General features: G+C 38.6%; 1 protein-coding gene across 4 annotated transcripts in view; it reads left to right on the forward strand.

Annotated features, from left to right (window-relative positions):
* Positions 1-24,450, forward strand: part of RBMS3 (RNA binding motif single stranded interacting protein 3) — a 678,871-nt gene that overhangs the window by 608,266 nt on the left and 46,155 nt on the right. For all 4 annotated transcript variants that reach the window (XM_072330500.1, XM_072330497.1, XM_072330498.1 and 1 more), the window contains 2 exons: positions 3,540-3,636; positions 6,766-6,816. In XM_072330500.1, coding sequence (XP_072186601.1) covers positions 3,540-3,636; positions 6,766-6,816 — 148 coding nt within the window. The remainder of the gene's footprint in view (positions 1-3,539; positions 3,637-6,765; positions 6,817-24,450) is intronic.

The raw sequence follows: 24,450 nt of genomic DNA on the forward strand, positions 1-24,450 counted from the left end.
TTTTAACATCTCATAAAAATATTTTCTTTTGAGTCCTTTATAAGCCCTTCCTCACGAACATTCTGGAAATCTTTTTGTCTCCTAGTCTACGGTTTTTCTTATTCTTATAGAATCCAGACATGCTTAAAAGGACTATTTGAAATGCAAGGGCAATGTCTGTTTTGCTTCTTCCCTCCCACCTGCCTCTCTACGCTTTTGCTTCTAGCCAAACAATTGCAGACGAGGAACAAGAATGCTAGCTCACACCTGCCAAAAAAAACCAAACACAACAACAACAAAAAACAAACAAGACCTGCATGGGCCACTGTAAGGATGTAAGCTGCAATTGCACAGAATGCAGCTGGGCCTTTTGGAGAACTCTCCTCCTCCACAAGGTTTATAGTTCTCAAATACAGTACCAGAAACTGATACTGTGCATTTCAATGCAAGCAAACACAGGGCCATAATTGAACTGTATATCTAAAATGGGTCAGAACTAGTATAATTCATATTTCTTTTCACTCCTTTTTCTAATGTGTGTATTCCAGCAACCGAGAATCCTACATCCCTTTGGACTTACTTACAACATCCTTCTTCCACATCATTTCACTTTTTCCTGAGCCTGAAGGAATGTTGATTAGGTCAGCAGCTGTGGATCTACTAGGGGTGCTTGAGATGTTTATATCAGAACAAACCGCTATTGCATTTTTGATCCTCTTGTGGTTTTTTTGAGGTCCACATATGTTACTTAAGCCAACTACATACTAGGACATTAGCCTGTTTGCATATAAATGTAATATGGGAGATGCCTCCACATCCCATGGGCAGGAGCATGGTGAGCCCTTCTTTTGAGCAAGAGCCACTGGGGATTTGTATGTAGCTGCAGCACTGTTGAGCATCTTGAAGCTGGGAGATGCTCCTCTTGACCTTTTCCTCATCAATCCACTGTACTCTGTGTGTGACAGAGACAGTTTCAGAATATACTTGTTCAGCTCTTGCTCTGTTGAATTTCCTCAGGCAATATACAAATGCTTTTTTTTTATTGCCCTTCCAGCACAAATAATGCTGTGGCAGGAAGGAAAACCTTTGTCTCCAGGTACAGAGAATTCATGATTGCAAAATGTCTAACCTACAGCCTCTCAGTGACTCAGATTGTTAAACTCAATTTATTATTATTTAAGCTGAAATTTATGAATTGCCTTTTCTCACATTGTCATTTTCTGTGTCAAATTTCCTCCTCTTCTTTAACATACTGGTGCATGCATTTTCACAGTATAACCGAGTGTCCTGATAGTATGTTGTATTTGATGCCTACTTGAAAGCATTCCAAACTGCGTCAGATAAATGGTATTGGCAAGGGTACTGGAGGGGCTGTATTTTTCACATTTCCAGAGTATATATTCTAGAAACTTATATACTATTCAGATAACAGCATCTCTAAGCTGAAAATGAAATGGTTAGCTGTCTGTCAAGTCCTTAGCACACGTGTCCTATAAATTTGGTAGTATTTACTTGGATTTATTGGAGAGTTTATTCCAAAGAGTCGGTGTTAAAAATGGAAAAATTTTGTCCTGAGCACTCTCCTTTGTCCAGGTGATTCATACACGGTGAGAGCACAGCTTCAGTTCCAGGACAGATAGAATTAGAACTGACAAAAGAAAAATGTGCTGTTTCTCTAAAGAGTTTTGTTTTTATACTGTCCTTTGGTTGAAGAGGTTTGTATGTATTTCTGTTATACATTTAACCCATGCAGAAAGTTCTGTCAGTCTTCTGTGGACCATTTTCATTTGCAGCACAAAGCATTTCTTAGTTCAGTCACTTAGCAACTACACTGCCAAAGTGAATTCTGGTTAACCTTTGTCTGGGAAGAAGATCCCTGTAACAGGACTAAGCTAACGTACACATCAACCTAAAGCCATAGATAAACCTGGCTAGCGCTGTAAAAATCCTTTCCCCCCAACTCCAGATTTGTACAAGCGTAATAGGGTGTGTTTGATTGAAGCAGAGGGATATAAATATTTCTAAGTTCTCATAATAGGATATACAGATAGTTGGGCAAAGGCACAGTTTTAAAATAGTCTCTGTGCGAGCATTGTAAGAGCAGATAAATGTTCCTAAAATAGCCGTATATTTCTATTAAACAAAAAATCACTCAGACGCCACCTGCTGCTTTTGGCATTTTAAAATCTTGTTTGGAGTAGAGAGAACTGATTGCTTCTCTGTCTCCCTCTCCCCTTATAACTTTGAATGTTTCCACCCAACTTTCAGAGATGGTGGCCTGTATTTCCAAGCCTATTGTTTGGAGAAATTCAGTGATTATTTGAGCCTGCATCCAAAATAAATGCATCGAGTCTGAACTAGAATGATTAGTACTAAATCTGGGATGCCAGGGTGATCAGAAAATAGAGCACTTGTTTAAAAACCAGTAATGATTTTGTTGTTGTTGTTGTTGCAGGGCTCTCATGGTAAGCTACTGACGATTGCCTCAGTACAAGGAGAAAGAACACAAAAAGTCAGGGAGTGCAATCCACTTCACTGGTACAGGGAACATATGTGCAAAATCTACTGTTATTCATAGGGCTGGCGTGTGCGGTATAAGAACAGTATACATGGGAATTGAATCAGACCAGAGGACGTTGCGCAGGATTATGTTTCTCTCACTTAAGGATTCCAAAATATTAGCATTTTGACAGCTGTAAGACCACAAATGTTCTATTTTTAAGCAGCATCGTTTGGTGTTTTTGTTTTGCTTTGGTTTTGTTTACAGTTAAAACTGACGGAACAACAAACACAAAAACCTTGATGAGTACATGGGTATTAAGTACTTACACAGTGCATCAGTAGTGATGTTTTCCACGTGATGATATTATCAATAATCATTTACCCACAGGGAAGTAGAATGAATATAACATTTATTATCGTCAAGCAAGGTATAGTGAAACTTTTGCTCATAGCATGCAATAGTGGGAAAAAAAACAACTAGCTCTGGGATTTTCGTTGCTGCCTGGGGCATTTAGACTTATAATTTTTGATAAATTTCACCAGAAGGTAAGTTTTTAGCTCTCCATGTAGATGAGTATGAAAATTTCAGCCAGAGTTTCTGTACCCATCCCTTAATAAAATAAATCAGGCGTATATGTGGAATATGTTAGTCTCAGCACTGAAGCATTAAGATCTGAACAGAAAACAGTGCTGCATGTAAAAATGAAATCAGTTATCATTGTCTTCAGTATCGCATAAGAAATTTCCTTTCACTAGATAGCACTCTGGAAAATCAGCTGTCTTTGCATTTCATATAATTACTTCTTGTGTTGTGAAGTTCTATATTTGTGCTAGTTGAAGTGAAAAAAATATGCTTTGTGTAAATATTCCTCCTCCTTTCCATTTTCAAAATCTACTCAGTGAAGCCATCACATCTTCCTTACTGTGGTTTTGGAAATAGATGGACATAATTACCTGTGTAGACTCTTTTTGTCTTTGCCTGGGAGGCAGTGAATTAGTCATTCAGAGCCTAGCAGTCAAAAGGTTCAAAAAACTTGCTTTTTGTTCTTTGTTTGCAGATTTTATTCCTCACCGTACAGTATTCCAACAAACCGCATGATTCCACAGACATCAATCACGCCATTCATTGCTGCTTCCCCTGTCTCTACATATCAGGTATGTCAGATTTGTGCTTGTCTACTATGTTTCCCACTTAATTATGTTTTGGATGTGGATGAAGGCAGAGTGGATACCACAGAAAACTACATGAGCACTTGTGCTCTTAAGTCATGCTTCAAACAAAAGGCTTTCTGGAAGTCTTCAGGTATTGTTTGGTGTGGGTTTTTGAGTGTTTTCTGCATTCTCAACACTAGCAATGAAAGCTACTGTAATTTTTTCTTATTTCAATCAGCTTCACCAGCAAAAACAGCATTTTGCTTCATTTCCATTCAACAATAGCAGATGCTTGTCATTCTTACTGAAATGTTTTGTCATTTTGACTCCATTTCATCAGCCAAGTGTTTTAAACACATTCTTTTTTCATAACTTATGTTGTGTGCATCATATTTTGACCTTCTGACCTCAGCTGTATTTGCTTCAGTAACAGCATCCTTTAACAGCACTCTGTTTTCCAATAATACTGACAGAGCAAGATTCTTTAGGGTAAATCTCTTCATGAGCTTCTTCAGTCTCCAACACATTTTGTCTTTCAGAATTCCACTTTTCAGCATATTCCAACCAGCTCCCTGTTGGGTATATATTGCCATGTTCTAGCTTTGTGAGAGAGAGGTCAAAACTGGATTGAATAGTTTTATTATTGGCCTTTTTTTTTTTTTTTTTTTTTTTTTTTTTTGGGGGGGAGGGAACGTATGTAAAACTGGTTATTGGCCATACATTTTACCATTTCAATCAGAATCATAGAATATCCTGAGTTGGAAGGGACCCACAAGGATCATATAGCCCAACTCCTGACTCACATAGTACTACCCAAAATTCAACTGTTATGTCTGAGAGGACTGTCAAGGTGTTCCTTGAACTCCAGTAGCTTGGGCCATACTCACTTCCCTGGGGAGCTTGTTCCATGCTCACCACCCTCTAGTGTAGAATCTTTCCTGAACCTCCAACTAGACTCTCCCCTGACTCAGCACCATGCTGTTCCCTTGGCTACTGTCCCTGTCACAGAGAGCAGAGCTCTGCTCCCTGTGAGGAGCTGCAGCTGCAATGAGAGACTCATTGTACATCTTGCCCTCCAGACCCTTTTTTAGCCCTCTTTTATATGCTCTCTCATAGTTCTATGTCTTTTTTTTTATACTGTGGCACCCAAAGATGCATGCAGTGCTTGATGTGAGGCCGCACAGCAGAGAGGGACAATGCCTTCCCTCACCTGGCTGGCAGTGTGGGCCTGGTGCACCCCAGGGTGCACTTGGCTCTTTGGATTGCCTAGACATGCTGCTCACTCAGATTCAACTGTCCACTGCCTAGAACCCCCAGGTAACATTATGCAGGGCTGCTCTCTATCCTCTCACCCCACAGTGTTTACATATATCCAGGACTGCCTTGGTTATTGCCGTTCTGTGCCATCAACACTCTTCCAGTCTTGAGTCCTAGCAGAGAAATTGTTCTTACTGTTGAGATTGATTTGTTGGTTAGGTCTAGGTTTTTGGTTTGTTTGTTGTTGTTGTTGTTGTTTGTTTTTGTTTTGTTTTTCTGGGGGGGAAGTTGGGTTTTTTTGTGCATTTTTTGGGGGTTGGTTTTTTTTGTCTTTTGTTTTGTTTTGTTTTTTGAGATAAAGTTTTATTCATCTACAGGCAACAGTGTTTTAAACCTGATCTTCAAAGATAAAGGATTCTTGTAATTTTCTTTGACTTCTGTGTTGTTTAATTTTAGGTAGCTATGTAACAAAAAGTTGCTTTGGTGAGATGAATTCAGTAAATTTGCATCAGTTCATGGTTTGATGCATTTAAGTCAAAAAACATTATGTTGCCAGTTTTGTTTTGTTTTCTAAAACCCAGATCATTCTTACTTGGTAGTTTATAGTAGAAGCCCAAAGACATTTGCCTTGTCACAGAGGAGGAACTACAAGGAGGCAAGCACTGAATAGCATCAAGCTCATTAGAGCACTAATCTTTTTAGCTACTGCAGGTTCACAATAGAAAATTTTGTAGTAGGTGTGTATTTGCATGTGTGTGAGCTGGTTTTGGTTCTAAAAATGTTACAGTGAACTTGTTTTTCAACAAAAACTCTTCATTAGCCAACTTCAAAAAATGCTGAAGCACAAAACTACACAATTCTCACTTGCTTCATGAACAAAATCACAGGGCAAATGGAGAATCAGGACCTTTATGGCTTTCTCCTACATCACCTTGTTCATGTTCAGCCTGACACACACCCGTCTCTGTGAGTGTGGAGATAGCCAGTGAATGCCCACTGATGGCTATAGCACTGATATATTTTCATGTACTTGTGATGTATTGTGGTCCCCAGACTGATGCAGAAAGAATCAGGAATACCCAATCCTTGAGACTGGCTCCGAGTTACAATAACATGTGGGCCATTAACACTTAAGAGGAAAGGTAGTTATGGCTCAGAGATGCCCCCACAAATAAACAAGAACTTTGTAATGCACTTAATTGTTACTAAAACTGATTTATCTATGGAACCTGTTACATGTCAGTAGGAAGACAAAACAACAAGAAAAGGCTTCAGTGAGGCATACTGAGTTCTGGTGAGAATGGACACTAAGGTAGGAGCTGCTTCTATGTGCAAGGACATCTTAAGTCAGCTACACTATGGAAGCTTTCAGTCATTGTAAGCTTTGAAAGCTCTGAATTAGATCTTCAGTTCTTCCAGAAAACAGGATAAATCATTCTAGAATCTCTGATAATATTATACCTTTCAAAGTTTATATGGGTACTTCAGAAATAAACTTTGAACATTTTATGTCTGCTGCACTGTCATTTGTATGACATGTTTATGATTACATTGGTGGATGATAGCAAACGATACAAATGAAGAGTTAAGACGACATGGAATATCAAATAATGCTTTATGAGATTAAATGATGTGGCTCACAGAGGTGGTACATTCTTTAAGACTTCTGAATTTGGTGGAAACATCAAACTCAATTTGAAAGCTTTTTCCTTTGTCAATAACTTTATGATGCATAAATGATGTTTACATTGAGCTACATGCCTTAAGTCTTTCTAAAATTAGCTCTGTAGTTGCAGTATAAATAATATTTTCAAGTAAATTATTGGAGTTCTATTTTAAACTCTTCTGTGCTAATAGAAAGTATTTGATATGCAGGTCCAGAGTACTTCATGGATGCCTCATCCGCCATATGTTATGCAACCAACAGTAAGTAGATACAAGCTAATATTCAACTAAAAATGCTTACACTGTAGCCTTACTCTGCTTTTCAGCCACAGCCAAACTATATTGAACAATCAGTTCTGTCCTAGGTCATGTAAGAGCAGCCAGCTGTTCTTTTGACAAGAGCCCTCTGCTGCAAAGGTTTTGCTTCTTTAAAGAACACCATTTGATTTAGTGAAAAGGGGAGGATGGGCGATATGTTATGTAGCATTGACTATAAGAGAACAACTAGATCTAAAGTATAGCTTCTGAAGCTTTGCTTCATGGACTGCAAGATAGCTACATTCCTGCATACTTTGAATTTCCAGGATCAACACATGTTAGCCCTCTCTTATATGCTTATCCATCAAAAAAAGTCCTTTGTAGTTGTATATACTTGAAAGAATCCTCAATGCCTTAATATTGCATTTCAAGTACTGAAAAAGAGTGAAACAGCTGTCTTAGAGAATCTCGGCTAAATCCGAATCTCTTTTATGATTTGACCATCCACCTCTTTTTATTTCTGTGTAAATTTCTATCTTTCATTAGTTTATAGCTATTATTTGTATCTACCTTAAACTTCTAGTACCATTCGTTAGAAACAATGCAGGTGAATTTTCGTTTACCTCTCTTTTGATGCACTTTGCCTAAATATTAGGCATGTATAAGATGGAAAGAATATATTGCAGAGTGCTACCTACAGATTTTTTTAGTTTTGTTTCCTCTGTTTGATCAGTGTCTCAGGCAAGGATCCACTCTAGTGTCAGTAATCAAAATTCAAATGTGTATTCCACCTGAGTATTGATATATCCATTCAAGGGAGGAGAGTAAAAAAAAAACAAGAACTTTTATAATTTAGACTTGTTTGTTATGTGTACGTTAGGATATTCATTATGTTAATTTGTGTTCAAATATTTTGACCTCACAACAGATTAGCATCTCCTACTGTTTGCCGGTTAGATTTAGCTATGCAAAAATCTGGATACAATTACCCTACATACCTTTCTAGTAGTGCAGGATTCTCATCCCACTTTTAATTCCCCTTCCATATCTGTATTTCTTTGGAGACAAGTTTCTCGGTTTTGTGTAAACAGGCAATGATGTAGAGTGTAACAGACTGTCTCCAGGAAGACCAATTCCCACCTCTGTGGTGCTGCACCACACTCCAGGTCCTGGCAGAGGTTTCCATCTCAGTGGAATAAAGCTTGTTTAGCTGTTTGTTGTGAGAAGCCAAACTGTACTGAACAATCAATTCTATATTCTGGTATTTGGGTTTACTTGCATATTAGAAGAAATTTGACAAGTGTGGATATGAAGATCTCTGATCCTTGTGGAAGCCAAAAGATCTCTGATCCTTGTGGAAATATTCCATTTTGAAAGGAACGAACATAAGCACTTAACTAATTCCGGTCTTTGTTTGAATTTGAGTTTGAGTGTGTTTGAGTTGTATTTGACCATGTTTAGCAAAGCATTTTTCTGCACTACCAGAAGCAGTGAGTATTTTGGCATACTGATTGGATGTGTTAACCCTTTGGTAAAGGGCTGGGAAGAGAAAAATAGTTTTTATAGTGAGTAGCATCCTAAATATGCCAAGTTATATTTGTGTTCATTGCTAACCAGAGAGTTGTGTCAATGAAAGGATGTGTACTTTTATGTGGAAAAGCAGAGGGAGAGTGGGTAAGAGGTTTAACGTTTCAGTGTCACTGCCATTGTGGGTTGTCTCTATGTGTTGTCTGTAGCAATTCAGGTCTTTTCACTCAAAGATTTTTGCTATTTGTTTCCCAAGATTTATGTTCTTAAATAAATGAACAAGAGGCCTTTAGTACTGAAGGCAAGAAGGCAGAACTGCCGTTCCCCAGATTTCATTCAGAGATGAATTCTTTATTAGAAATGTCTGAAAAATTACCAGAGAATTACTACACAGCAAACTAAGAGAATTGATGGCCTATTTTGAAAGAAAATAAAGAATTTGTGTCCATAGTAAGTTTGCTTAAGTTTCATGCCTAAGTATAGAGTCTATTCTAGGCAACTCCATAGCTTACAAAAGTACGAAGAAAAGATTATGACAAGGCTGGCAGAATGTGAGACCCAATGAGCTGATGAAACTGGGAACTTTGTAATTCACTTAGCTTTTTGTTTCTTCTGTAACTTAGTTTGCCATGTTATTATCTAAATTGCTACCACTTTACTTCACAGTATTTTATGAGATGATTGATTGCGGCGCATGATATCCCATTGGAAACCAGTGCGGATAAATATTACATTCCCCTTGCCCCAGGAAGGAGAACATTTTGTTAAGCCTGTATTCTTTCTGAATAAAGATGAACGGTTACAGAAAACACAGTTTGAATTGCTCAAATGCCAACGGTTAATTCTTTGTTTTTATTATAAATATCCACTAAATTATGTTACTGGATGATTAGTTTTTCATTTCAGAATGAAGCTCCTACTTTATACTTATGTATAATTTAATACCCCATAGTGTCCCTCGTGACAGAAAAAGAATCAGGCCCATACTATAAAGGAGACAAAGGGGGTTTTCATTCAGCATGCCGTGCACAGACAGGACAGCTTGCTCCCAGACTGGCAAGCTTGCTGACAGGAGGAAAGAGCTGCGCTGTGCAGCATCACCACCCTGCCTCTGCTGGCCTAGTCTTTGCGTGCCCGTCTCTGCTTCTGTGTCACCTCTCTGTCCACTGTCATTTAAACACCATGCTCGGTTTTCACTGATATCCCTTTTCCATAGGTTGGCCTGGCAAAGGTTTTGCTCATTTATTTCCCTTTGTATATCAAGTTCAGCCACATCTTCCAGATGTACGCCTTCTGTTTTTGTTTACATGATGAATAGAGTGGTAAATATAAAGCACTGTATCTCTGATTCTTTCTATAACTTTTTAACTATGAATCTAATAGATAGATGCAACGCCTTTATGTTACCTGGAAAATCCATGCAGATATTGCTTTCCCTTCCCCAGCCTTGTTTGTCTTACTTTTGAGATCTCATTACAATCAATAACCGAAACGACTTTCTGTGAGAAGAAAATAGTCCAAAATACTGGGAAATTTTTTTCTCGAGTCAAATGGGGCAGCCAAGGGCTCCTCAGTTATAGCATAATTTGCTGTTTATTTTCCCTGTAACTTTTAACCTTAATATAGTGAGTAGATGGCAAAGAGTAATAGCATTTTTAAAAAGTGGGGCTTTATTTAGCTTTGAATTTTACTAGCTTTATGAAGAGTGATGGAAAAGTAATATCAGATGTGTTGAGGAAGTACTGATGTTTCAGAATAACCGGTAACATGCTGAAATAAAAGGACTGTAACTCCCAAATCTTTGTGTTTTCACAACCTTCAGAGTTTTGGGAAATAGGATCCCAGATTCACATGAGCATGCCTTTACACTCGTGTGTGAATCAAACAGTTGAAAGTGCATTCTTTGTCAATGGAGCCTTCATCGTATTATGTCCATATCAATTACACTGTGTGCAAGTAAGAATGCCACACTTTGACCAATTCTGTTGTTTTTCCATGTGCCATGGTCCCTCATACCAGCTCTAATGAAAGTCAAGCTCCCAAAGAGTTACGGCCATATGGAGTTGGACTCGTATTCGCGCAGTATGTAATTCACTGATCTCAGTCTAGGCTCCATTTAGTACTTCCAAAGTACAGTTCAAACTCATCCCTTCTTGAAAGGATTCTTGTGTTTTTTACTGCTTTAGAATAGGGGTAGATCGATAACAATGAGAGAATCAAAATGTTTAAGGGGTAAGGGTTATTCTAGAGATTTATAATATTTGCTGTATTAATGTGTTTTTCCTGCAGTCCCTAAAGGCCACATGATGGTTTGGGGAAAACACTGAAAAACATGACCTAAGCTCAGTTCACATATAGATAATCTTCTTTTTTATTAACGATGACATTTGTGTAAAGCTTTTTTTTTATTCAGATCGTTATTACACATCATGTGTGTTCTCTTGCCTCTAAGGGCATTTTTTTTTTTTTTAGTGAACTAACAGAAATGCTTTACACTAGTACTGTGTGTACACACTGGGTTTTATTTTCTAATAAAACTGTGCTCCCATAGCAATTAAATTACGTACACAAACAGGTGTTCTTCTCAATTTTGAGTAGTTTCTGCAGAAGGAATATGCCAGTGTCAGCACAAAGGGGGCAAGCAGATCAGCATATGGAAAAAATCTACTATTGATAAAGTGCATTTGGGAGAAACGCTCTTCTGCACATTTCTCAAGCCCATAGAGCCCTTTCATAAAGGTTGATGTCTTAAAGCGTGTCCTTATTATTGTCTTTCTTTAACATTGACAACAAAAACATCATGAAACCCCTGTTTAGGTGCGACGTGAGGCTGTGTAACGACTCCAGAATCTCGCCTTTTGATTGTGCGTGAATACAGCATAAAAAGTACAAACTGTCCAACTGAAATATATCAGTTTTCATTTTCTCACTAGCAACTCTGTTGCTTTGGACAGTACCCAAAATACCACAGCAGTTTCAGTGTTTTGATTCCTACGCTCTTGAACAAAGAAGTTCCTTGTGCTCCCTTTGGTGTCCCTCTCCCAAGGCTGCTTTCTTTACCTCACGTTTGTTGCTCTACCTTTTTAGCAAACAGAGCCAGAAATCGATCTTACATTTGGATGTATAAGTGTAAGGGAACAAAGTATGTCCTTTCCAGACAGCTGAGTCCTGCATCCAAGATGAAATGTGAGAGTTCAGCTAGATGGTATGAAAAGTAAACAGGAAATAATCCTTGGAAATTGGAATCTCCAGCTATTCTTTTAACTTTTAGATGTGTGTTTTTAAAAGATCCTTTGAACGTGAACTTACTTGAACTTTTAAAGCTAAAGAGTTTAGAGGTTGAAATAACTAACCGAATACCGGTGCCAAAGTTTTGCTGAACAATTTTAATTTCAGTGTTTCCCGAGGCAGAAAATCAAGGACTGCCAATTCTATAACTCTGATAATCAAGACGGTAATTGGCAATGCTCCTTTGGGACAAGCAGGCTTGCATGAGGTCACTCCTGACTGCCTCTTGCCCAGCACTGGCCTTTTTTAGAAGTTGCCTCTTCTACTAATTGGGTAATTTCAACCTCAGCTGGGCATGCTCTGACTGACCCTCTCTACTGCCAGCTACAGTGGCGTAAGGAGAGTACTGGGCTGTCTGCCTGAGGAGGCTGGAAAAGCGTTGCCCGTCACTCAGGCTCACACCTCTGTAAAAGGAAATGGGTGTAAACAATTTACCCAAGTCACACATCATGCTCAAGCGTAGAGGCTTGTATTTCTGATTATTCAGTTCTTCTGGAATTGTATCAAAGTACTGATGCAGACAACTGTTCTGCTGTTGTAGAAATTAGTATGAATTAATCTGAATGGCAGAAAAAGCCTTATTCAAGTTGGATTTCCAGCCCCTTTTTGACACTCTGCTGGAGCCCCCTAGTGAAACATGGGTGTTTTTGTGATGGCAGAAAGACACACCACATATGGATTCAGTTAGAAAATATGGACAGGAGAACCACAAGCCTTTCCAGCAGACAATTCATTGCATTTGAGGAACTTGTGTGTTGCTCTTTAATCTTAAAAAGACATAACAGTTCTAGTAAATTTTATTTTTATGTATTATACAGATAATATGAATACTAAATAGATAAACCAACAGACTAAAGATCTTGAATTACTGGAAAAGATATACATATATATTTAATATGAATCTATAAATGGAAAAGGAAAAGATATTTGGAAAAGAAGGCTGGCACTAAATCTTAGAGATACTCCAGAGACTCTGAAGACAGGAATTTCTGGTTGAGAGATATAGTGGTTATGGAATATTGATTTCTCTTTAACAGAAAAGATGTAACCTTAACTGTCAACTTTCATTGTCAAGAAAAATCTTGACATGACAACTGTTTAAAAGCAGTAAGGTTTATCAAAGGGGGCTATTTTTTAAAATATAGTTATTAATCAATAGACATTAGAGTACCTTCTGTGGAAGAATGTAGTGCATTTAAAACAAAAAAAATCAATGTCTAATATTGTACAAAGCCTGCAGTCTGTTTTAAGTTTTCCAGTTTCATGTACATTCACCAAGACTGAAAATCACTAATACTTTATTTCATATAACATATGTACCATGTATGTTTTGTGTAGATTTGCATATAGATTTGCATGTAGATTTTCATATACACAAGGTTTTTATATTTTCAGAGTCAAAAGCTTGAGCACAGACTGTAAGGTTCATATATAGTGTTTGCTATTTTGAGAAAAAAAATCCTCATTTGATGAGCATTCATCATTTTAGTTATTGTCCAGATTATAGACAAGTAAGTAGAGAGAAAGTAATAGGATAAGTAAGAAGTAATGGACTGCATAAGCATGTGCTCTTAACTATAGTGCAAGAGTTAGACTGATGAGTATGCATAAAGTAACAGGCTTGGCAGAAGGGTGAAATAGGTAAGCATCTGATATAATTTTGACAAATGATTTTTCAGTTTAATTCACCATCAAATATTTTTCCATGCGTATTGCGCTGTGGTTTTGTATGCTGTGTACTGTGAACAAGCAAGACCTGTGGTACAGGTGTATTACAGTCTTGTCAGAATTATCCTCTATCATGGGCCATCTCTTGGTTGTTGGGTTTCTTTTGTTTTGGTTTGGCTTTTTTCAGTAATGTCCATTGTTTTGCAGAGGATGCTAATACTTCAACCTCTGCAGTGAGAGCTTTGCTATACTGGCTTAAGTGAATGTAGATTTCTGTCTGATATTCTTGTAGTAAGCAGGGCACGGTCCCCCTTGAAACACAGATGGTTGTATACTGCAATTGCCAAATGTGCATATTCTGTGAGGTTGGAAAGGCAGCAATTTTCATTCGCCACCAGCAGTGAAAAGCTTTGAAAAAGCTCTGTGCTCTGACAGCACTGAGGATTCGCACTATTAGTGACAAGGCTGGGAGTTATCTACTGCTGTTGCCTGCTGCACACGGTGGTGGGTCTCTTTCCCATGATGAAGACATGGTTCTCATTTCCATAATGCAGATAAGGATAGAGGTTGTGGCTGTAGAACAGTTCTCCAGCAGAAAGGGAGCTGTATTTCCTTTGGGCTTTACAACCCCCATCTGTGTGTTGCAGAAAAATGACATTTCCATTAGAGATGAGGCACTGGGCAGCCATGGGGAACAGGGCAGTCCTGTGAACCCAAAAGAGCAGTATTAAGGAACAGTATTATCATACAACTAGAGAAATGCTGGAACAGCACTGTAACTGTGATGATTCCAGCATAAGAGTTATGAAGTCTGACACAACCTCTCAAAGTCATAAATGTGAGTTCCTGCTAGTGAAGGGACAAGTTAAGTTGGAGTCTTTTGGCAAAATATCATTTTATAGATTTATATGTCTAATGTATGTCACTATTCATTCTTGCTGGAGCTCCTTTTCAACCTAAGCCCGCTTTTCCTCACACTGGTTTCAGAGGACACACACACTTAGAGCACTTAATGATAAATGCTTTTCTTCTGCCACTGATCTTGTGCATGACTTTATGGAAAACGTCTTTGTTCTCAGCCTCAGTTTCTCATTTGTCTTTTGTTTTCTTACCACCATCTATTTAGGTTACAGGACTGTCATACCACTGAGTCACTTTTACTGGCTGCTTGTGAAATGTCTGGTGGAACAAGGACCTTTAAGCACAACTTCACGATTATATTATTAACATTTAGAGTTGTCTTGTTAAATATTAAAATAAACCTGTCTTGGCTACAAGGGGAAATGTTGGGTCCAATTTTGCTGGTATAAATCAGGAGTTAACCTGACTTTAGAAAATTGAGTTACAAAGGTGTGAAGTAGTAAGAATGAGAAGAGAATCGCGCCTGCAGCAAAAAGCTGATGAAGGAGACTCTGGCACCCACATAATTCTTAGAACAAAAGCACTATCATAAATTACCATTAGGTTATGCAAGTGCATTCAAGGACCAATTTATCTAAGTAGGAGAAATTAGCTAATGTATATATTACTTGTGATTACATCATGATTATCCAGCAGAAGAACTGTGGAAAAAAATTAAAAAATTGTCCTTCAGGGAGCCAGTGGCCGGTTTATAAGACTCAGGATTCCAGCTATACCCAAGAACCATGCTATATAATCCCTTCCAAAACCTGATTAAATAGTTAGATTTTTTTTTTGCTTCTTACTAATCCTGTCTGAAGTCTTATTTCAGAACACCTTTGCTCTGAGGCTTAGAAATGCATTTTTAATTTCCAACCTAAAGGTGCTCCTGCTTATTTTACATCTGTCCGCTCCTGGCCAAACATTCCCCTCTCTCTTCAGAACAGCTCTTTTCTAGATGTTTTCTACATTAATTTATAGGCAGAAATTTTACCTGCATTTTCGTTTGCTGCGTTCATTATGCCAGCATCACAATACATTTGCAGTCACTTAGCAGTGTTGTACCTCTTGCTGTTGCACTGGCCGTTCCTTGGATCTGTTTCACTTCGAATTCATTTTTCTAGGACAGCCAATGCACACAGTATTCCAACCTTTTTTAGAACAACATTAATACTCGTGTCTCTTTTCTTGGGGAGTACTTTACTGCGTGTGACCATGCTAATGCAGCCATCCAGCAATTTGCTGTTATACCTAGATTTTCTTCTTGCTGTTTTCCGTCAATTGCTTTTGTGTTATGAAGGAAACCTTTTAGTAGTGTAATTACCTTCATGAATCTTGCATCTGCTTAATCCAGTATTTCCTGTAAGGTAGTTTGATCTACCAGTTTACTGTCAGTGCCTCCTAACCTCATCATTTCCTCAAATCTTTTTTTTGTTGTTATTCAAGGACATTATTAAAAATATTGGCTGAGAACAGTCTTTATGGAGATTTCAGTGACCCTTCCACCAAACCACTGTAGCCTCTCATTCAGTGCAACCTGTTGTAATTTCCTCACTTAATTCCTTATCTTCCCCAGATTTTAGTAATTGCTGGCATAGCACTACTTGAAATACTTTATTGACCTTCAGAGAGCTCAGATCTGCTGCATCTTTGTCTAGAAAGTAGGTCATGTTATTAAATAATAATTAGGTTATCTAGCTCTATCCTTGGTTTATCTGTGTTCTATCTTAATTAATATCCTCTAGTTCTCACCTCTGGAACTGTGACTGCATATGCTAGTTCTATCATTATTCTCACATAGAGAAAATCCAGACCTGGTTCCTTGTTTCACTTGTACCTTGAACTCACTCATTTCTTTGTTGCTTTCATCTACTTTGACTGTATTCATCTGCCCAAACTTTCATTCTCAGAAAATTGTTTTTGCTTCTGCTGTGTGGTAATTCACGCAGGAAATGGAGGCAATGTCCTTATCCAGTTTGGGTTTCTTCTGAATTACCTTTAATCTGCACACTATCCTCAGCAAATGGGGAGCCTGCCTCTGGGTTTTTCACTTATCTGTTTGAAAAGTCTTTTGTTTGGTGTTTGAATGTCATTTGCAAGCTCTCTCACAGATTTACTTCTGATTTGTGAGATGTAGCTTTTTCGTCTTTTTATTTTTCATTCTGTGTTCATTCCTGATATTCTTAACTAGGTGTCTGAGTAAGTGGTTGACTAATTAACGCCTCCTCCGCTGTGGCTGGTGGAGCATCTTAATAGCATAATTATTTTTGCAGATGAAGTGCTAACTTTTTTTTTAATATCAAATGTATAAATGTACAGTGTGATTTGACCTATTGGAAGTTAGAAACTCCCAAGATATCATAAGTAATAGCTCATTACTGAATATAGTCTAACAGTATTTGCCATTCGTTTTTTATTCTATTAAATGAAATGCTTTCTTTTCAGATCAAATGTCTCTATAAAGAATGTAATATTGACCTAAGCTTTTCAGTACAGAGACAGCTTAAGATAAAATCATGTGTATCTTTGCTAAACTGATTTCAGTCCTACTGAAGTTAAGCAGATCATTTAATTACACTCCTTAGGCTGTAACCTCATGCCCTTGTTTTCTTCTCAAACTGTTGCAAATTAGGAATGTCCATGTTTTCTTCTCAAATTGGTCTGAATTAAGAATAAGTCTGTTCTAAGTCCGTGCATTCAAGTGTATGTGTCAAAAAGCGTCTTGTTCAGAGTCAGTGGTATCTGCAACATTGCTGAGAGTATGGTTTCAACTTCTTTTTCTTACATGATTGCAAAAACAAATAGAGAAATATAATAGTATAAACACTGAACATTCCTTGACTGTTTCATAGTAGACTGATGAAATTGAGTTGTGTAAAACAGTGATATATCAACAAAGACAGAAGAATTTTGAAAGAGTGCTGAGTTATTATTTAGTGAAACCGCTGAAGGATTATTTTTTGGACTACCTGCCAAAGAGAGATGCAGTTCCAACAGAGTAGGCTTTCTTATCAAAAGGTCTATTGTTAAAAGGAAAGGGGAAATCAGTGGTTGAAATTTCACTTCTTCTAACTGTGGTTTCAATGCAATTTGTTATTTTTTATTACTGACAACAGCCTTGAATATACCTAGTTAAAGGATGTCTGCAGAGTCTTCCCAGTCCCTGTCTTTTGAATAAGTTACCTGGGAGCCTTTGTTAAATCACTGCAGGCCTTGTTGCTCAGAAGAAGCCCTGTCTCTCACATCCTAAATCCCAGCTGTAGCACATTTATAGGAAGCAACTGAATGGAAGATATCCCTTTCTTCTACACACAACGCACACATCCCAAAGCAGGGGGAAAAATTGATTTCTTCATTATCAGATGTCTACTTCTGCCTCTTGAAAAGCTATAACACTCAAAAAAAAAAAAAAAACAAAAAAAAAACCACATGTGCAGAGTTTTCACCCAGGACTTGGTCCAGAATAACTTGGAACATTTCTTCAGCTCAAAGCTGAGGATCACAGGGTTGACACCCCGCTACTGATCTCTGTGGTGGGACAAGAGGGTTGCATATGATTCACACAGCAAACGTCTTGCTTTCAAACAGCCTTTGTACTTTTCCAGTATGACAATCTGTAAATCATTATGCACCCCTCTTTGCCCAATCCACACAGGATGTGAGGCTGTGTCAGCTCCCAGCTTGATAGCCTTCCTCTTTAGTGCGATCAATAAAAGCTCCTGCTTGCAGCTTTGGAAATTACTAGTCTATGGCCTGCTGCTTGCCAAGAGTGTGGGCGTCACTTTTGCAGATGTCCCGCATCTGACACGGCTGAGACTAGAAGCGTATTTCCTGGTGGCAGGTAGTGGGAGAGTCATGCTGTGGTAAAGCTGGTCCATCTATGCTGGCTTGCCTGCCGCAGTGAGCTGAGACTGCTGACAGTGTTTCAGGAAGAGCATGGTTATATGAGCTCCATCACTGGCATACCTTCTTGCTGGAAGGCCATGTCACATCTGTGGAAAGGAGAAGCTAGTTCTTGGTGTACTTATTTTGAATGGGAATCAAGCGTTTGAGGCAATTAGGGTTTCCTGGTGCTTGTCACAGGTCTTACTTCAGGAAGAAGAGAGGGTGGACATTTGCCAGGAGTTTATTCTGATGGACAGTCATATCACAGAATCATTAAAGTTGGAAAAGACCTGTAAGTTCATCTAGTCTAACCTTCAGTGTACTACCAGTGTTGCCCACTAACCCATGTTCCTTATTAACACACATACATGCTCTTAAACATCTCCAGGGCAGTCCATTCCAGTGCCTAACCACTCTTCCAGAGAATATTTTTTTTTCTTACTATCCAACCTGAACCTCCCCTTGTGCAACTTGAGGCAATTCCCTCTCATCCTATCGATGCAGCAGCCTTTTTCTCCGATTCATGTCTGCAAAAGTAGCAAAGCTGTAGTTCCCTCATTAACTCATTAACTCTCACTCTAAGTTCACTGCACACATCAGTATGGGTTAGATGCTGACTTGCTGGAAAGGAGCTTTTCAAACAAACACATGGATGTCTTGGTGGCTCACAGGTTGGCCATGTGTGCCCTTGAGGCCAAGAATAGCAATAATATCCTGGGGTGAATTAAAAAGAGCATGGCCAGCAGTTTGAGGGAGGTGATCCTCCCCCTCTACTCTGCTCTGGTGAGGCCATGTGTGGAGAACTGTGTACATTCGTGGACTTGAAAGTTTAAAAAAGACAGGGAACTTCTGGAGAGAATCCACAAAGGTGATTTGAGCCCTGGAGCATCTCCCTCATGAGGAAAGACTGAGAGGACTGTTCAGTCTAACAAAGACTGAGAAGGGTGAATTATCAATGCTTATAAATATCTAAAGGGCAGGAGTCAAATGGGTAGGGCCAGGCTCTTTTCAGTAGTGCTCAGCAACAGCACAATGGGCAATGCACACAGACCAGAACATATGACATTTCATATGATCATGAGGAAAATATTCATTATTTTGAGGCTTGCAGAGCACTGGAACAGGCAGCCCAGAGAGATTGTGGAGTTTCTTTCTCTGATGATATTCAAAATGCATCTGGATGCTTTACTATGCAATCTGCTCTAGGAAACTGTTACTGCAGAGGGGTTGGACTGGAAGATCTCCAAAGGTCCCTTTCAAGCCATATGATTCTGTGATTTTTATGTGAGTCAGCAATGAAAGCCACCCATCACAATAGCTAAAGCTGCAGCAGGCCACTTCTTCCCCCAGAAACAGCAGAGAGCTGACAAGAATTTGAAGAGAAAGAGTTGTGCAGTTACCCCTGCTCTCATGGTGCTTTCTGCAGCATGGTCCTGAAAAGGTAGTCTGGCATTGTTGATGCTACCAAGACTGATTTTGGGCTTAGTATCCAGTTTTGAAGCAATAGCAAACTTCTAATCTATACCAGTGTTCCTGGTAGAGGCAGGTGCAACTCTCTTATTACAGTCTAAGTACAGTTTTAGTACAGTCCCTCTGTACTATTTTTACCCTCTTGACTCCACTTTCCAAAGCGGTAAATCAAGACCTATTTATCCACTGGTGAGAATTCAGCTTTGACTCTAACATTGAGAAGTCTTTTGCAGGGACTTTGTAGGTGTTGTGCACAGCTTTGAGTTTCTGGGCTTTGTACTTCAGTGAATAGTAACCACAGATGTTTCCCCTAGGATAATATAAATAAGATATTGTATGTAACTGCCACCCATTCAGAATTCTGGTGATTATTTTGCTGTAAGCTAAATTAACTTATTGCAAAGATTTAACAAGAGATCTTGGAGAATTTGGGCGTGATATAACCAGAGAGAACTCAGTATTACAGGAACTAGGATGTTATAATTTGTCAATCTTCCCAGCATTTTACATGCCATTCAAATCTCTTTTCTAGGTAGCTATCAGTAGTGTAAGTCATGGCTTTAAGAGTATGAGCTCCAATGCTTAGCCATGCTCCATAGTTAAAATGATCCAAACTGTCACCAGACTGAGAGAAACAAAAGAGAAAACACACCTCTGTAGCTGCTACCTCTTTGATGATTATACATGCTTGTCTACCCAATATACCAATGTACTCAAATCAGCTTTGAATCTCCTTTCATCATTTTGCTCAACATAGAGAAGTAAGTAAGACTGTGTTGTGAGTGTAGTTGTGTCAAGTAGTGTGTGACAGTGCCTTGCTCTTTCATTTCATCTTTTTGGCCTAGCTGGGCAATGTGTAAACCATTATTATGCCACAGTAATTCATTCTTTTTTTCACTTCAAGGAGAGGCTATGTTAACTCTTTTGTGACGGTGAAATTCTTGTGGGTACATAGAAGTCATTAAACTCTTTGAAGTTAACAGTTCCATTATCTAGTATATGTCCTAGGCACATCATAAGCATTGCTTTTATATGTTCTAAAGGACAATAGTTTTGCTCAAATGTGGCAGTTTCCCTCTTAGAAATGTCTTCTCTATTTCCTAGGATGCTGTCTGTCAATGTGACATGTTCCAAAATGAGAACCCAAGCCAAGCAAGAGCAGAACAATCAGAAAGCTGGAATGTGTGGCAGAGGAAGATTAAGAAATCCCAAATGAGTTTTCTGATTGGCACCCATTTTTACCCTAGATTTCATTGGTTAGTTAGTACTGATAGGTCAGTGTGCTTTATTGTGAGATTGTTTGGCTTCCCTGTGAGGGAATCCATTTTGCCAACCTCTGACTTAGTAAACTATAGCAAATCCTGTTTGTGTCAGTGAGCTTTTCAGGCAGTGAGCTTTTGCTGTGATCTGGTTAGACCTTCGAGCAGTTGAACCATGGTTATAATCTGCATGGCAAGTCTGAAGCTAGTATGCTTGATCAGAAGTGAAAAGATGAATCATTATCTTTAAAATATGGGACAGTTGCCAGCAAGTTTTAAAATCTTTTCTACAGAGTTGGAATGCAACTTCCTAAAACTGATGAATCAGTTCTGAGGATTGGTGATGGGCTCTAATTTTCCTGAAGGTTTTCAAACGTTTTTGAAATGATTCTGAAATATTCCAGTAATTGGTGTTGTACAATATTTAAAATCCTGCCACGGTACCTAATTAAATGCATCCGTAGTTGCTTCTCTGAACTGAAATTAACTCCTTGGTTTGACGTATTGCGAGCCCTCTTATACAGGTGGATAATTCAAGCTCCGCAATGAGTTTTGGTCACCTAGTTTCTCAGTTCAGTAGGTCTGCAATTGAATCATTTCCTCTTAATGGGTGACTTGACTAAGTGGTTTGAAAGTAATTAGCAAACCCAGTGGATCTGATCTTGAAGTGTACGATCAGCATCTTATCAGGAACTATTCATTTCCTATGGGAAGCTATGGTCAACTTCTCAACAAATTCAGAGCACAACTTGTTCCTTCTTCTAAGGAAGCTAATCAAGGAATGGTTGCTCATGTTGCACATGTTTTGACTTGTGGTAAAGTGATCCCAGCTGATTCTAAGGGCATTTTCAGAAAGTCTATTCTTTATTAGTATTGGATGTTTTATTTGGTCACTTTAAAAGAAACAGTAATTGACTTCTCACAGACACAGGCTTTTTTTTAATCCACTAATACATTTTAATCTTGGGGCACAGCTATAAATGGGATATGCTTCCGCTCCAGAGCAATTCAGATTGATTTTGTTTCCACTTCAGAAATATATTATAGTAGACCCACAGTATATAAAAGTGCTCAGTGTGTTGAGATGAACTGGCCCTGTGGTATATGCAGCTCTTAATGGGAGTTCAGTACATTTAGGGAAGTGGTGATTGATTGCCTGGTGCTTGGGCTAATTGATACGGCACTGAGTTAGTCAGAAGCTCTCAGCTCCATCAAAATCACACGTGACAGTGCTCCAGCACTTCTTAATATTGACTGGGTAGTTCATACAACAAAAACAGCATGTTGTGGAGGAGACTTCCAGAGCGGAGTGAATCTTCCTTCAGCATCAGTTGCATTCTTTCCAGAAAGGCTTCCTGCCTGGAGTAGCATTACTCCTCCGCTGGAAATTTTTTAAAAGGATGTTCTCAGGTCTGTTTATTTTTTATGGGTTTGGATGCGGTCACTGAGATCCTGTGAGATCAGAAGTATGGAATGAAAGTGGCCACAGATGACACTTGAGCTATTTCCACAGCTGGATGCACACCAGCCAGAGTAGGCGGTCTTCTGCAGATGAATTAGTTCGTTGAAGTACATGATACAAAACATCTGTTACAATGAGAACAAACAAAAACAATGTGCCTTTGAAGACAGCGATTTGTTGGGAGCTGATTGCAAGGGTGCTGAATGAAGCAGTTGTCAGCAAGGAAACGTTTTCAGGCTTGCCCTTGCATGAACTAAAGCAGAACTACACAGTAAAAATACCTACATTCAATCAAGCAAAAGGTCTGCTTTTCCCAAATGCTGTTAGACCGATCCCTGATACAACAGTGGGGTGGAAGAGAGTCTTTCTGTACCAAATATTTTTTATACCCTAAACCACTTTTAATACAATGGTACAATTCCAGCTGAGTGGCTATAAAAACTTAGAAGCTACATTGGTACAATAACTGTTATTCTGACAGTCGTTCCCCACACTGGTTTATTACCAGCTGTCTTGAAGTGCAATAGACATTTTTCATTGTCACTGCCACCTGATGACAAATAAAACCTTCAAAATGTTTTTGCTCAGAGGAGTAGCTCACAGCTTCTAAACAGAAGCGAACCTTTCATGTCACCTTAATGAGCAGAACTGATCCAAACATTCCTACTCCATTTTACCCTTATGAGGCAGTTACTTTTGGCTGCCTTTTGTTTTTTCTCATGTCTGATCTGATAAGAGAGTAGAAATTCTAGATATTTTTGGACTAAACGTGCATGATAGATGCATAAATGTCAGATGGATCAATCAGACGTTTGTTGGTACAGATCAGTATTGCTCTTGTAGACAGTTCAGAGAAAATGTAGTATTGCTAACATGGTATTTTAGCCATGAAATGGAGGCAAATATATACTAAAATACCATTTCCTCCATTTTTTTTTTTTTCTTTTCCTGAAGCAAACGTGCTAACTAGGACACAGATTTGATAGTTGAAAAACAAATTCTATATGCATAATAGGAGCATTACAAAAGTATGTTCCCAAAGAGGGTTTTTGCCCAGTCTGAGTGCACATAAGGTGGGTTGTAGTAGTAAAATCAATAAATTGAAATACATTTTTTAGATCAAGTAGTAGAGATATGTGATTTTGGACCTGGAAGTCCTTTACTTCTCCCCCAGCTGCTGGCCTGCTGTGTCTGCAGAAGGCAGCACATTTTTATGGAGACTCAACAAATAAAACAGGTGCACCCAAGGGTCTTGGTGTCAGACGCGCCTGTTGGGAGAATGCATCTTTCTCTGGATGTACAGAGATGGAGAGGCTGGAAGCTGCTGAGGAAGCAAAGTGAAGATTTTTGTTCAGTTCAATTGATTCTAGTTTATGCTTTCCTCGTGAGCAGAGTGTCATTGTAGACATCATCATAGTTTATTATAGCTGTACAAGACAATTATGTTAATTTTACTTTTATTTCCTAATATTCTTTGATCTCATGCACATCAAAGATGTAAAATTTTAGTCTTGTTGGTAATTAGCTAGAAAGCAAATATGTTGTCTGTCAGTACAGAGGATACAAAGCTCAAGAAATTGTCCTAGGGGAGTCTAGGTTCCAGTCTCATTTTTTTTTTCTCCTCATCAGATTCTTATTTCTCTTTCATCAGTTGCATCGACCATTACATAAATGTACTGGAAGTAAACTTTGCCATTGTGAAATTCATTCAGCTTTTTAAACCACCCAGCTATTTGGTATGGATCCTCAATTGAGACAAGGTGTTTTAGTACATGAAACAAAAACATACATCAGTGTTTCCCAAATTTGCAACAACGCCTTTGTGGTCTGTATTGACAAAGGTTTCACGCTTGCTTGCTGTTAGTTTTGTGCAGACCAAGGCTAATGCTGTGCACAGTTCCGGTTTAATTTGACCATTATAATCTGAAGACTTTGATTCCTAACTTGTGATTAGTGCTCTGGTCAAGAAGATCAAATGACTATGTGCTAAATCATTTGAATCATAGTTGCTCTTCAAAGTTGGCTTTCTGGAAGGAGAAAACACACAGCAATTATTTTACAGTTTCTGCAGTGAATCTCTGCATCTGTACTTTATGCCTACAACTGGTGCATTTATACACTGAGATTTATTCTGAGGATTGACCCCTCCCCCCTGTTTTTTTGTTCATGAATTGCAAA

The sequence above is a fragment of the Excalfactoria chinensis genome, chromosome 2, assembly GCF_039878825.1.
Source record: "Excalfactoria chinensis isolate bCotChi1 chromosome 2, bCotChi1.hap2, whole genome shotgun sequence".
NCBI lineage: Eukaryota > Metazoa > Chordata > Aves > Galliformes > Phasianidae > Excalfactoria > Excalfactoria chinensis.